This window comes from Vicugna pacos, chromosome 1, assembly GCF_048564905.1.
Source record: "Vicugna pacos chromosome 1, VicPac4, whole genome shotgun sequence".
Taxonomy (NCBI): Eukaryota; Metazoa; Chordata; class Mammalia; order Artiodactyla; family Camelidae; genus Vicugna; species Vicugna pacos.
In genome coordinates this window covers 111,060,239-111,075,940 of record NC_132987.1, presented here as the reverse complement: position 1 = coordinate 111,075,940, position 15,702 = coordinate 111,060,239, and the positions used below count along the sequence as shown (strand labels likewise).

General features: G+C 39.8%; 1 protein-coding gene across 5 annotated transcripts in view; it reads left to right on the top strand.

Moving 5' to 3' along the window:
• GRIK1 (glutamate ionotropic receptor kainate type subunit 1) overlaps positions 1 to 15,702 on the top strand; it is a 355,456-nt gene that overhangs the window by 296,925 nt on the left and 42,829 nt on the right. For all 5 annotated transcript variants that reach the window (XM_015244065.3, XM_072968128.1, XM_072968123.1 and 2 more), the window contains exons 8-11: positions 3,217 to 3,324; positions 10,725 to 10,838; positions 12,651 to 12,854; positions 13,525 to 13,748. In XM_015244065.3, the coding sequence (XP_015099551.2) occupies positions 3,217 to 3,324; positions 10,725 to 10,838; positions 12,651 to 12,854; positions 13,525 to 13,748 (650 nt within the window). The remainder of the gene's footprint in view (positions 1 to 3,216; positions 3,325 to 10,724; positions 10,839 to 12,650; positions 12,855 to 13,524; positions 13,749 to 15,702) is intronic.

The following is a 15,702-nucleotide window of genomic DNA, read 5'->3' as shown; positions in this document are numbered from 1 at the left end:
CATGAAAACCTTCGTAATCATTAAATGTTATTTTAAATCTTTGTGCTTTATGTTATCCGAACCACTGGAAGTATTGTCTTGAATGTGTGTGTGTTACCATTTTATATATATAATATATATATATATGCATGCAGATATATGTATATATAAAACTATCCTATATAGATATATACTACATAGTTATATATGTATAAAATAAAGCATCCTTTCTCTAAAAAAAAATGCTTTCTTTGACTTTTGACAGTTTAATTATAATGAGCCTTATTTGGGTTCAACCCATTTGGGGTCCTTAGGGCCTAATGGATCTGGATGTCCATTTTTCTCCCCAGGTTCAGGAAGTTTGCAGCTACTACTGCTCTAGATATACTTTCTGTCCCTTTCTTTTTCCCCTTTCCTTCTGGAATTCCCATAATGCCAATATTGTTTCTTTTTATTGTGTCCCAAAACTCCCATAGGCTTTTTTCACCTTTTTAAAAATTATTTTTGCTCCTCTGACTGGGTAACTTTGGATGTCTTGTCTTCCAGGTCACTGATTCTTTCTTCTGCATGGTCAAGTCTACTGTTGAAACTCTCTGTTGAATTCTTCAGTTCAGTCATTCTCCTTTTCAACTCTGGGATTTCTTTTTGGTGTTTTGCTGTTTTTTTTAAAAAAAGTTTGATAGTTGTTATTTTCTTATCATACTTCTCATTTTGTTCATGCATTATTTTCCTAATTTTGTTTAGTTCTTTTTTGTTTGTTTTCTTGTAGTTCACTAAACTTCCTTGAGAGGATTATTCTCAATTCTTTGCCTGACAGTTCATAGATTCCTATTCATTAGAATCAGTTATTAGAGCTGTATTAGCTTCCTTTAGTGATGTCACATTGACCTGATGTTTTGTGATCCTTGATTCCTTACATTGGTATCTGCACATTTGGGTAACTTGGCTCTTCTTCAAGACTTCACAGGTTTGCTTTGGCAAAGACAGTTTTCCATCAGCCAGCTTTGTTTAAATTTCTGGGTGTGTCTGCTGGCAACATCCTTGGGCAGGTGGAGCCTACTATTATTGGGAAGATGCATCCTATCAAAGGATAAGGATGAGAATTGTAGCACTGTCTGGGGACAGTTGGATAGGACAGTGGCTTGGTTTCCTACTCAAATAAGGCCACAGGATGGGCTCTCTGGTTGCCTGGATTCTCTGGTCAGGCTTACAAGAAGGTTGGGACTAGGTACTATGTTCAGGAGTAGATGGGGCTACAAATAGCTTCCTTGCCCTGGCCGGACAGCACAATGAGACCCAGGGCTCGGGCAACTCACTGGGGATCCAAATCTGTTTAGAGTGTGTACTGATTTTCTGGTCAGGTGAGGCCACCAGCTTTGCTCTGCAGACTGGGGAAGCTATGAACTATGCTTTCTGTTCAGATACCACTGTACACAGTGCTGTTGGATGGGCTATTCTGTGTGCTTTGGTTAGATTCCATGGTCAGACAAGATGAAAGCTGTATCCAGTGATGAGTGGAGCTATGAATTAGATTCCTTGTCCAGGCACAGTGGGAGAAGAGGTGCTGAAGCCAGTGTAACTGTTGTCTTAACTCAAGCTGACCTGCACTCCAAGTTCCCTAACCAAACAGGGCTGCTGGCTTTGCTCTGCAAACTATTGGCTTTGCCCACCCACCTTTTGGTTCAAGTGTCACTGGGTCACACAACTTCTAGGAGTTGTCTCTAGCCTTTCTGGTCAGATGGGGTCAAAAAATAATCTTCACATCAAATGGAGCTGTGATTCAGCTCCTTGACCTGATATGGGCAAACTGGACTCTAGGGCCAGCAGAATGTCTCATTTGAGGATCCAAATTAGTATATCTATACACTGCCTATTTCTCTGGTCAGAGTGCACCCCCAACTTGGTTCTTCAGATAAGTGAAGCCTCTGGTTGGGATTACTGCTTGGGCACTGCAGGTGTGAACTTGGTCGGCCAAGATCTGTGGTGGTTGCTGCAGGCCCCTCCCCCCTTCTCCATCACAGTCCAGTTTCCAGTGGTTTAGCCCCACAGGAGGAGTGAGATCAGAGCAGGGGCTTCTGCAAAGCTATGCGCGATGGTGAGGGAGCTGGTTTTCCCCCAGTTTCTCTTTTCCCACTGGAGGAGCCAGAGGCTCACGGGAGACCTCCCCATGTGTTACTGTGCTGGCCTGGGGAAAGGGCAGTGCAGTCAACATGTAGATACTTCTCTTAACCTTCTAATGCAGTTTGTCTTGGTCTCTGTGGTGCAGGGAGCTCACGCTAGCCTTGGCCTTGTGTTCTAAGATTCACTCAGTAGTGTCTTGCTCTTGAATAGTTGTTTGCTGTTCTAGTAACGGGGAAGGAAGTCAGGAACAACCTATGTCACTATCTTGGTGACATCACTCCAAATGAAGGATTTTTGAGTTGGGAAATTATCCTGGATTATTTGCATGGGTCCTAAATGCAATCACAAGTGTCCTTATAAGAGAGACACAGAAGGAGATTACACAGAAGAAGAGGAGAAGGCAAGGTGACCACAGAGGCAGAGATCGGAGTGAGGCAGCCACAAGACTAGGATTGCTGGCAGCTACCAGCAGCGGGAAGAGGCAAGGAGTCAGCCTCCGGAGGGAGGGAGCATTGCTTTGTTTCACCCAGTGATACTGATTTTGGATTTCTGCTTCTGGTTTCCAGCATTGTGAGAGAATAAATTTCTGTTGTTTTAAGCCACCAAGCTTGTGACAATTTGCTACAATAGCTACAGGAAACTAATATAATTCCCAAATGACACTGGAAAGCCTAAATCACAAACCTTCTAAAATTTTGATAATACATCACTGGATTATATCCTTTTCACAGAGAAAAAAAAGGGGGGGTACTTCCTTTGGGCAGTACCTTGGCAGGGATTTGGACTGACCTTGGAAAACAGAATATTACGACTTCCCAGACTTTGTTTACTCCATGTGCAGACCATTTTACAGTCATTTTTTTCCATATTGCCCGTCTAGATTGCCACTATTGCAGATTTGACTGATGTTAAGATGTTAGAACTGACGAAATAAATGGGTGCTAATAAAACAATGAAGGGTTCTGCTATCAAGTTACTGAACCAATGCAACGGTTTATAACACCATGATGAAACCGAATAATTGGATACTGTGATGAATTTGAGATATTACGGTTTTGATGGTGTTAGAATTATGATAAGTGTTAAGCAGTAATGCCACGTTCCTTTTGTCCATAGGCTCAGTGGGATGGCTTGACTGGGCGTATCACCTTCAATAAAACCGATGGCTTGAGGAAGGATTTCAATCTGGACATTATTAGTCTCAAAGAGGAAGGAACTGAAAAGGTAACCTCCTCAAAAATAAATGTGAAAATTAAAAAAGAGCACTGCTTATGCATTTTAATTGCACAAACAGGTAGGGAAATAATAAAGGGGTTCTCCTGGCATGTTCATTTATGTCCAGTCTTTTAGATCCCTTTCCCAGAACTGCAGATTGATGTTGATGTGTTACATTTTAAATTATGTGTTATTAATAGCAATGCTAATGTTTACATAGTGCTTGGTCTATATAGCAAGCATGATTATATTATATTTTATATATATATAATATATATATAAATAAAACCCCATGGGTGGGTGTCATTAGCCCCTTTTCTCAAAGGTTTTTAAACTTGGAAAATCAGAAGCTGTCAATGATTTATCTTTGGAATGGCATACAAAGGTTACTCAGAAATGAATTTTAATTGCACTCCATTTTGAGATTGGTGACAGAGGGGCAGAATAAAGTAGGATGGAAAAAGCTTACTGAAGCAAACTAACTTTGCATCCTTAATTTTAGAAGGAAATATGACAAAAATGTATTTTAATGTTGAGTTCTGATTTTAGAATTATTTTAGTTGTAATTTTCAACATCTCAAAGTTTCCCTTTCCTTCTTTGTTACTATTTAGGGCAATACAAATGTAGGCTATTTAGTTTATTATATTACTATTATTATTATTATTATTATTATTATTATTATTATTATTATTATTATTATTATAATAAATAATTTGCCTCCTTGGTGTACTTTGTTATACCAATTTGAGCGTTCACTATTATGTGTCAGAATTAATTGACACTTATAGTGTGAAGGCTTTGCCTTTAGAACCTTAAAGAAAAAAGATTTTGAAACCCACAAAACAATTGTCTGAACACCAAAACTCTACAATCCAGCACTTCTTTTTCACTGCAGCGGACAAGAAGGTATACTTAATGCAAAAGAGTGACTTTGGGAGCAATCAGTTACTTACCTAATTGAAATATTTGGATAGATTTTTTTTAAATGAGTTAAGGTTTCCATTTCTGTTTTGTTGCTTCTGTTAACTAAGACACATTTTTGTTAGGTCCTAACTATGCCCCACCCCCAAATAGCTTAATTTAAACAAACAAAGATTAATTAGGCTGAATGTGAGAGAAGGTAACCACTAGTGTTGAAATGTTTGAGGAAAATAATTAGCTTGCAGCCTTGAGACTATGCATTATACATGCAGGTTTCCCGTTTCAAAAATGCCCTCTCTCTTCATCTCCTCTCTTCCTCTCTCTGTCTCAGTCGCTGTCTCTCTGTCTCTCTCTCTCCCCTTCCTTCTCTCTCAGCCTTCTTCACTCTGATTTCCTTGTCTGTCAGTTTACATGCTCTAAGTACAAGACGTACACCTGCCTCCATAATGGGAGATGGGACTTGGGCTGCAGGGAACAAAAGAAAGGAAAGTTATACTTGCTATGGACTAAAAGCTTATAATTTTTTTTTTAATGTCTGACTTCCTATACATGCTTCTCTCTCCCTCTCCACTCCTATTAGTGTATAGAATTGAAAAGGGAAGAAAGGCTATTAAGGAAACATCTTTTGGGATGAGACGTGTGATGAAATAGATGGAGCTGTTGTTACCTTTCCCCACTATTTATACTCTGCAATAGTATGCACATTCTGTTGGTGTTTTTCCAGCAAAGGCAAAATCGAATTAGATGAAAGTGTTTTCTCAATTTGTTTCTGATCTCTTCATTGTTTGCAATAACTTCTCTTTCTTCAGGTGATTTGGGCTCAATTCCTGAGAAGGCTGATTGAGCCTTAAAGCAATGGGAAGTCAACCCATCGGTCTCAGGCGTCAAGGGTGGAAATGTCCAATCTTTTCATGTCAGCCTTTTGCGGGGTCCACAGGGAAAGCTGTTAGAAAAGCCTATTTACTCACTTTCAGTCGTTTCTACTGCCAGGAAGCCCTTAATCAAAGAAAAAGTCATTAAGTACACTTTCTTTTCACTTAGGAATAGTGTGTGTGTGTACGTGTGTGTGTGTATTGATTGACTAATTTGGTTATGAATGCCTTGAACAGGTCTTCTTAAGGAACGATGAAGACCCTTTAATTCTGTAGCATAGTGTGCAAATTCAAAAGAATTTAAAGTCATTTTTTTTTTGTATGTGAAAGGAAAAGTGAAAATCAGGTTGTACCACCAAGTAGAAGTAACTTCTGTGGGACCCAAGTGCTGGGTTCATCTCTTTACTGTACCTATTCTGAGGCTCTGTATCGAATTAAGATTCAAGATTCCAAACGATGGGAGGGGGTTGTAATTCTGTGAGTACTCACACACCATGATACCTTTTGGCTCCCATGCTCCATTTTAATTAAGTGCTATTTTTATTTTTCCCTCCGATAACCAAGGCTGCTGGCGAAGTGTCTAAACACTTATATAAAGTGTGGAAGAAGGTTTGTACACGGACTAAACCTGCAGGAAATCTGGGCGTGGGGTGGGGAATATCAAAGGAAAAGCCTGCATCCTTCTAGTTTTGCCAGACCAGTAGATCTCCGATTGCAGTTTAGAGGCGATATTCCATGTAAAGGGAGAAGGGGGGTGGTTGAATACGTAGTCTCTCAACCACATTGCCTGTGAATTGAAGCAGGCTTGAGATGATTCAATGATGATGCATTAATTATTCCCCCACCCTAGATTATTTTTGTTTCTCTGGGGCAGGATCAGCCCCTATTAGGACTGAAAGCAGGTAACTTAACAGAAGCAGACCCTGGTCCATTTATATTCTTTCTCAAAACACTAAATATTTTTCCCTATGGGGCATCAAAACAATAGATTAGATCCATCAGACAAGTCAGACGGGCTAAGGCTCAGAGGGGCTGGGACAGCTCCTTCAGCATCACCACCACAAAATATGAGCCACTTTCAGAAATTCCCTTTTCTTATAAGCCATCTTTGTTTTATGCAGTAAAACAAAACTTTTGTCAGTGCATATTGTTTCGTAATTTGTTTTAGAGTCACAGTTTCCAGAGGACAAAGACATTAGAGATTTTGCAAGGGAAATGAGATTATCTTGTAAATCATATCACCTACTACTTCACAGTTTATTGTACAGTATCATGTTGTCAATGAATGTGCACAGAGTTATTATAGAAGCAAATGTTACACATTACAAACGTTCAGATCAGGAAAATGTCGCAGTGATATGCAAACATTGTCTTTCATTGTCTCTCTCTAAACCACTTGCTGAAATATCTGCTGACTGATGGATGGACCTTAAATTACTCCAGGTTGTCCAGTTTGAACAGTTTTGCTGTTGGGGTCACTTTCACCTTTTGAGTTACCAGTTAAGTCACAGAAGTGTAAACAATTTCTCCTGTAGTCGAAAAGCTCGTCTCCCTTTTGGGAGTACACAGATGAGCTCAAAAATGTCCTGCTCCGAAGTTAAAAAAAAAAAAACACACAGAGGTTTAATTACCTCGTTTTAATCTTCAATAAATCAAGCTACCAAAGGCACAGGGAAGGCAATCCCATCTCCTCTCTGCTAACAGATAGCACCCCGAAAGAAGCTTATTATACTAATCCAGCTTGAGACTCCAGGCACTTTATGCAATGTTGAATTAATTCAAACCAAATATCCTAGGGAATGGAATCCAAGCCCTAAAATTATACACCAGGGAGGGGAATGTCCTTTATTTGTCACTAAACTGCAATAATCACCCCCACTTCCCAGGGATGCACTTCCTGGCTTTCCTCCTTCCTCCATGCCTTTGTGCCTCTTCCTTCCTGCTGATCCATCATTGCTCATGTTGTAAGTTGTATATACTGTGGTGTGCTGTTTTGTGTTGTGACTACTCGTCCACAACTTACAGTCACCTGATGCTAGCACATGAGACGTGTCCAGACACAACAAACACATGGTCCTTTGCCAGAAAGAGAAGTATTCATCCCCAATGCATTCAAATTCCAAAAGCTCTTGTCTGCACTCGGAGCATTTTCAGTATAGAATAGCCTGCCTGAAAATCTTTCCAAAAGAAGGATACAACCATCTTTACAAAGCTCATCTCTTAAATATATTCATGAAGCTCATCATACAGAAAACAGATGCACCTTTGTTTTCCTGGATACTTGATAATTTCACTCAGCAATTTTGGGTTTTGTGTTTTTGTGAATCACACTTCAGGTTTGGAAGATAGATACTAGTCACTCTCTGAAGCATCCCTTTGTTGGATTACCTTTTAAAAAAAACGTTTGCTTAATTGTATTTGGACTCTCATTTTCAAATGCTTCCCTCTGCTGTCCTAGATAATAAATGACTGCCCCCTCATCCCAGTTTACAAAGTGAAAGAAAGCAGGGCCAGACAATTTAGCTTTCGAGTGCTCCTCCCTACAGATAATTGACCCATCCTCCACTACATCTCACTGGTAAATTACTGCTGACTGTTTTTGCTATACACTTTGAAAATTGAGGTTCTGTTTGACCTCCTTCAAGGTCAAAAAACAGGACTGAAATGCTAAATGTCCTGGCATCTGGTTAACTGTCTCCCTTTCCCCAGCACACGTGAATCATGAGATCTTCTTTTTTCAGAAAAAGACATTCATTTGCTAACATGTTCATTTACTTCAACTGACCGATAAAGCCAGTTGACAACTTAGGTTTAAAGGACAAACACACACACACACACACACAACATTTTACTGCTTTGCTGATTAAAAGATGTGAAAACAGAACGCTGAGGTCATTCAAACCTCACATGCACTCTATCCACTTTTCAGGAATAGCCTGATCATCACTATATTTTGACAGTCTTTTAGTCTAAATTTGAGGGAACTTCTGTTACACAGATAGTGGGAAAAAATTCTCCCGTTTCCTATTTCATGGATGAACGTTTGCACTGAATGGGACTTCGGGGCTCTGCTGACTAGAAATGCAGCAGCAGTGATATGTGACCTTCCACACTTTGAGTGAGGCTGGTAAAAAAATAAAAGCCAGATGCTGAGCTGTGGGGTGTATTTGTCTACAAATTCAAGTTTGTATTTTAAAAAGAAGTGGTGCTGCGAGGCCATTCAACACTGCCATGTTTAAATATTAGTGTAGGTCCTTTAAATACTTGACATTAGTAGAAATAAGTTACAGAGAACACATTTCATAACTTAACAGACTGGCTAAAAAACAATTATTTTCTCCACCTTTCGATACTTAATTAAAAATCAGGTTCCATTCTACCCAGTGTCTGAATCAATGTTTAATTACAAACACAGCCAGGGCCCAGTTTACACACAGTCTTCATAGAATTAGAAGTCAGCAGTTCACAAACTAAAGTATATCTTTGGATTAAAACCAATGGACTCCCAGTTGTGGTTAGCCTCAGTTATGTTTCCTGGAAGCAAGGATTTCTGTCCCAAAAAACTGAGAGTAGGTTTGGAGGTTAGAAGCGAAAAAAGAAAAAGTTGTTCCCCTTTCCTGGGTTTAAAACCAGACAAAGAAAAGTAAAGATTCTTCAACTAGCAGACCTGTGCTGTGTGCACTCTAAGTGACAGACATCATACTTGATCCTGGAGAGACTGAATGGTTATTAAAGGGACCATCCTACAGCTTAATCCTAACTCCAACACCCTCTCTGCAGACAGGATCAAAATACTCCCAAATGAAAACACTACCCCCAAACCCCAACTTACCTAGGCCTGTCTCCTTATTTCACTGACCAGCTAGCCTTAATTAAGTGTGGAAAGAAGTCAGTGACATTGAAAGAGTTCACACCAACTTGTGAATGAGTGATAATCCTCGAAACTTCCTGAAAGAATTTACATTTCCAAAAAGAGTATTTGTCAAGCTAAATGAATTTTCAACTGCTGTATTTAGGCAGTAAATCAAAGTAAAGAAATAGAAAAGGAAAGAAGCTGAACATTCCCACAGGTGAAATTTTATTTTATCGTCAGAAAAGCTCTATCGTCTCCATTTTGCTGGTGAAGAAATTGAGGCACAGCAGGGTTAATTAACTTGCCCAAGGTCACACTGCTGGTAAATTGCAAAATTAGGATCTGGACAAAAGTCTATCTGAAAAGCTCACACTTTGTCCAGCTACCCACATGTCCTCCCATTGCAAGAATATACTTGGAGATCATGCATAGGTCCACCCTGTCCATCCCTGAGTACGTCCAGGTGTTGGTATTCCTAAGCTGCTCCTGTTTTTTTATATATCATTTACTTTATCAGCTTTCAAACACATTTTTCATAAAGAAAATTTCGCTCATGGTTCCAAGTTCTTTCATAACAGGGCAAACTTAAAGAAATTACTGGGGAGGTCATTTGGATGTTCTTTATTATTAACATTTGTGCAGCTTTTCACACATACCAACACTGTCACATACATTAGTCATTTGATCTTCTCAGCATATAAAGTACTTTACAGATAGACAACCAAAGCTCAGAAAGTTTAGCGTCCTGTCCAAGGTCACACAGCAACCAGGTTAGCCTGGCTCTGAGGCACATCTGCATTCCGTCTCACCAGGCTTCAGACAAAGAGTTCAATTCCCTAAGGCTGTTTGTCTGGCTTTCCCCCGGGGACTAAACAAATCAGTATACTTCTATAGGGTCTAATGCCCCAGGAGTCACTTGGCCACAGGGCAAAATTTGGGTCATTTCTTTAAAGAGCAGGGGGCTTCACTGAGTACCAGTTGCAACAGTAGGTTCTGGGATAGTAAGATCAGTAAGCGATAAAAGTGAATACCTTCACGGAAGGCATTCATGGGCAAATGAACAAACAGGACAGGTAAACTGATGATAATTACAGAAGAAGGTCTAGAACAGAGGTACTGATAGAGACCTACCAGACTCCACAAGAGGCACTCCTACCCAGAACTGGCTCCTGAGTGAAGACAGACCTAGAACTCAGTCTACTGCTCATCCACACTTTTTCTTTCATTTATCTTTCCCTTTTAGATGCCCAGCCTCTCCACTATCCGTCCTGCTCCCTCCACCCCATTCCTTGTAAGTTTTAAAGGCACTGATGGTAATACTTTGACAATGTAAGTTTTGTAATGATAAAATGTAAGCTCCACAAGAGCAGAAATTTTTGTCTCTTTTGTCCATTGCTGTGTCCTCTAATGCCTAGAAGGATGCCTGGCATACAAGTAGGTACTCACCAAATACATCTTGGAAGAAAATCTGATACTCATTTAAGAGCTCTTGATTTTGAAAAGGAACAATGAATGTAATATATTAAAAACAAAAAGACCTCCCCCGACTCCACCCCAAGTCACACAGATGTTCTGTTTCATCTACACATTGTTCTTCCATTGTTTTGTTTTCCCATATTTAGTAGCTTCCACTGTGATGTCCTGGTGTCCTCTTCCCAGACGCTGAGCTTTTGTGCCCATTCCTGGTGTAGAAGGGGCCTCTCTTTAGCATAAATTCCATCACTGACAGCCAGCAGCCTCTGATGTACTGTGTTCTGTGTAGATTGGAATTTGGAACTCCAACAGTGGGCTTAACATGACAGATGGCAACAAAGACAGGTCCAATAATATCACTGATTCACTGGCCAACCGAACGCTCATCGTCACCACAATTCTGGTAAGTTGACTGTGTGGGATTCAGGGCATCTTAACCAGACTCCTACTCTAGACCTTGAAGGATTCCTCAACTATCTTTTTCATGCAAACAACTCTGTCTGCAAATGTCTATTTTTAATTGGGACACTAAAAGCATATGTTTGTGTAGACCTATAATAGGATTGAATTATCAGCTTCCAACATTGTTCTGAAGACCTCCCACCTCCAATCCATTCTCAGCTCTGTTCTGCCCCCTCTCAGCCCCACCCAGCTGGTCTCCTTTGCTCTCTGGCTGCTGGTTGGTTTCAACCAAGGAGAGACTCTAGCAAGAGACCAAGGAAGTGGAGGAAGAGAAGCAAAGAAAATTTTCTCCTGCCTCCCAGTGGTATTGTCGGAACCTCTGTCTTTCATAACCATAGCTTCTATCCTGCCAAATACCCTGCTTCCATACTCTGGTTGCACTGGGCTTCTGGAACACTCTTTCCTCCCTTCCTGCCTCAGCCTTAGATTCCTAATTATGTTGGTCCCTGGGTATCTACTTCCCACTCCCACTCCCACTACCACTCTCGCATCCATCCCTGTTGGCTCCCTTTACCCCGTTCATTCTTCTGTAAATGGAATAGTCCCTTTATTAATGGCTCTTTACCCCCTGGTAAAGGTACCCCCTGGTCCCTGTTGGGAACACTGTCATACCTCCATTCAGCCACTGTACACTCTCAGGCTCTTCATTCTCCCTCTATGCCCGACCTTAACCCAAGAAATAAAGGGTGTGCACCTCTAAAACCTTCACTTTCAGACACACCTGCCTTATTTGATTCGGTCCATAAAGTCAGGCCAATTTATGTCTGAAATAGTTAACTTCTGAGAATTGTTCACCCAAAATGAAAACTGTTTCGCTTTCCTGGTGACTGCTGTCTCTGCGACTTTCTCATAGAACTATAAAGTTAGCTACTTCTCTCAGTTCGTTTGAGGATAAGCCTAAACATAAAAGATATATCAGTAATGTAGTCACTTTTATGATTTTATAAAATAAAATAAAGTTTCATTTAGTCAAATGAGAATTAATAAGGTTATAGATACATAGTTGTAAGGAAATGTCCTTTTCTCATAAGATAGAAGATGTATCATGTAACCACATGGCCAGAAAATTTACCAGATGTGAGATCTGAGGTGAGTTCAAATAAGAAAATGGAACCAATGATAAAAGAAGACATTGAGACAGTCTCTGGATAAGATATGCTGAAGGAAACCAAGAAAAACATGTAAATAATAAGATGATAGTGAAATTGAGATGAACTTTAGCTGAGAGATGAGGAAATTAGAGTGTTCGGAGTATTCAGTAGGCAGCAAGTTTGGAGGACAAGAGGATATGCTTGCTGATTTAGGTTTCCTGTTTGTGGTAGGCGACGCTCATAGAGAAAAGCTAGGAGGTTGGGTGGCCACGCAGCAGAAGCGTGTGTGTGAGCATAACATCCAGACATCCAGGCATCAGATCCTGCACTGCCGTCGCTGCCAGACCTCACGCTTAAATGTGGTTGTGTCTCTATCGCACCCCTCACTCCCAGCTCTTCCCTCAGCAGTGGAGGGGGGAAAAATCTCTCAATCAAAGAGAGAGAAGGGAGAGAAAGTAATACATGAAGCATTCTGTATTTGTAGAGGATGTAGGTGGGATGAGTTTAGCAAAGGCAGGAAGGGGTATGAGGTTTTTTAGTACTCTCAAATCTTAAAAATCATTTTCAAGTATTTTCTATCTCCTGGTTGTTGGTGGAGCTTGTGTAAGTAAATTCTGCTGTTCATTATAATAAGAGTCTCATATGTGGTTTGTTTCATATAGGAAGAACCCTATGTGATGTACAGGAAATCTGATAAACCCCTATATGGAAATGACAGATTTGAAGGATATTGCCTGGATCTATTGAAGGAATTGTCAAACATCCTGGGTTTCATTTATGATGTTAAACTCGTCCCCGATGGCAAATATGGAGCCCAGAATGACAAAGGAGAGTGGAATGGAATGGTCAAAGAACTTATAGATCATGTAAGCAAAAATACATCTCCTACATATGGTTCTTAAATGCCTTAAAATATGCGTAATGAGAAGAAGTAAAAGAAAGGAAAAAACGGTTGAGTCAGAGTCAGAAGACACGATCTACTTTCTTTTTTTTTTTTTTTGAATCACAAAAATGGTTTTAAAAGTGGGAGAAAACAACTTACAAATGGAGTTTGCTTACTTAGGAGGGCAAGTAAGGATAAAAATTGAGGATAAAAATGTATGGGCCCATCCTCCATCCTGAAGAATAAATGTGAATGATTTAGATAAAAAATTTTCAAGTTTTCAGCTCAGAGAAAAATCTCATCAACCACTTTGATAACCAAGTTGCTCATTTTTCACTTTTCTCACATGCCCTTTTTTAAAGACATTCTTCTGCAGCTTTTTTCCTCCTTTTAGTTCCAGAATATATAACGTCGTGTGTGTGTGTGTGTGTGTGTTTCACATCTTCTGGTTTCTCTTTGCTGATAAATATTATTTCATAAACATAACTGTGTACATCAACGGTTTTTATATTGGAGCCAATCATCGCAGAAGCATCTTGTGTGAGAAGCGTTTGGAGTTGAGATTAGGAATAATCAGGAGAATCAGGAAAAGTCTAGACAGTTGCCCAGAAGCTAGACCCCCTAAGGTGACAGTTTCCAACTCGCTGTTGCAGAGGGCTGACCTGGCAGTGGCTCCTCTTACCATCACCTACGTGCGGGAGAAAGTCATCGACTTCTCCAAGCCCTTCATGACCCTGGGCATCAGCATTCTCTACCGGAAGCCCAATGGCACCAACCCAGGAGTCTTCTCCTTCCTCAACCCGCTGTCCCCTGACATTTGGATGTATGTGCTCTTAGCCTGCCTAGGAGTCAGCTGTGTGCTCTTTGTGATCGCAAGGTAAGTCCAAGGGCTACTGAACTTAAAACAGACCTAGGTCAGTCTCAGATTGACCTGGATGCTCTAGGAATTTAATATGTTATGTCTGGTTTTGATTAATACCAGGTAACTCTTTCCCTGACATAATTATAAAGAAAGCTGGGAAGACTACCCTGGTCTGGAAAGGTCTTACAGATTCACAAGGCAGACAAGTCAAAGACATTATGAGCATCAAAGTATCCTTTTGTTTTGCCTAATGTTCTAGCCCATCAAGCTCTCCCTCATAAAAGCCACTCGTATGAATATTTACATACTTTTAAAAGATAGTAGAAAGAGAATTTTATATTGATTTAATTGTATCAGTATTTGAAGCAACATAAAATGGTTATTTACCATTTTTCCTGAAGTATATTGCCACAAAAGCAATAGCTCAGCTAACAAACCTAAAATGTTTCAACAGGAAAGACAAGCATGGTACCCAGATACTTGACCCCTGGAATATTCTCAAATATTAAACAAATCAGAAAAAAAAGTTAGCTAGAAATTGTAGTAGCAAATGAGAAACACTAGAGTAAAACAAGATTGTGAAATCCTCAGGAATAAAGACAAATACTTTGAAAATTTTATAAAATTTATTTTAAGACACTGGAGAGTTAACAAGAGAACTCTAGAAATAACTGTGAAAGGAAAGATGAGTTACATATATAGTCTTCAGGCATGAAATCTTTATGCCACCCTGATGATTCAGTCTGGGTTTTATTTTCTGAAATAACTCTACATTTAACCATTCTGCTCTACACAGTTTTCAAAGGATTTTTATGCCATTCAGTAGCTCATATTTTCTAAATACCTTTGATACTGAATTTGAAACACAGCTGTTTCATCTTTCTGTTGGCTTAAACATTTGATATCCCTAGATAAACCATGTAAAAAATAATTGCTTTTTTATGTCCTCTGCTCATTTTCAATCTTTTTCATCTTTCACCAAAACTCAGTGAACTTTTTCCCTAATCAATTTTTTGTTTTCCCTCCAGGAATTTCTAAGAGAAATACTTCTTCATGCTAGTTCTTTGTCATTGTCCACTGTCTGGTTTTGATTAATGCCAGGTAACTCTTTCCCTGACATAACTATAAAAAGCTGGGAAAAATAACCTAGTCTGGAAAGGCCTTACAGATTCACAAGGCAGACATAGTCAAAGCAAATGAATGTGTGTTCTCACATGTGGGTGAGACACATACATTTAATATGAAATGAATGTTCTGAAGTTCTCTAGACCTCACAAAGTATACCATTACCAAATCCTAGATTGTTTTCCAAATTTTGTCCAGATATTAAGCAATTTTTAAATTATGACCAAGGCTTTCTTCCCATGTGTCTTACTTCAGAAAACAATCTATTGGAGTACGTAAAGTGATATTATCTTTTCTTACTTCAATACTCAGTCAGTGGTTCTCAACCGAGATTTTACCCCCAGGGAACATCTGACATTGTCTGGAAACAGTTTTGAATGTCACAACTTAGGGTGGAGGAATCTAGTAGGTCCAGGGATGGTACTAAACATCCTATACTGTGCAGCCCAGCCCTCCCCATCACAACAATGAATTACCCCAAAATGTCAACAGCACAAAGTTTGAAAAGTCGTGTTCTAAATAACTAAAGATGATATTGCTTTGATTATCAAAATTTTCAAAGACGAATCACTCACCTTTGGAGATACATTTACCACCTTAGCTCCTAAGTGAAATGGCCATAAATGACCACCTTAAGGTGATGTACCCTCTAACAATAAGTAAGAAATCACTGGCTTGTTGCTCCATTCTGCTGTGCTGGGGTCCACACCTGCTGGGTGGTTTTAGGGCTAGAAGAGCAATCCAAGCAGCACAGGGCAATAGAATGAGTTCCCACATTCCCCAGTTTGCTGCTTTGTCTAGTAGGGATGCTGATGCGCAGAATAGACAAGACAATGTTGATGAG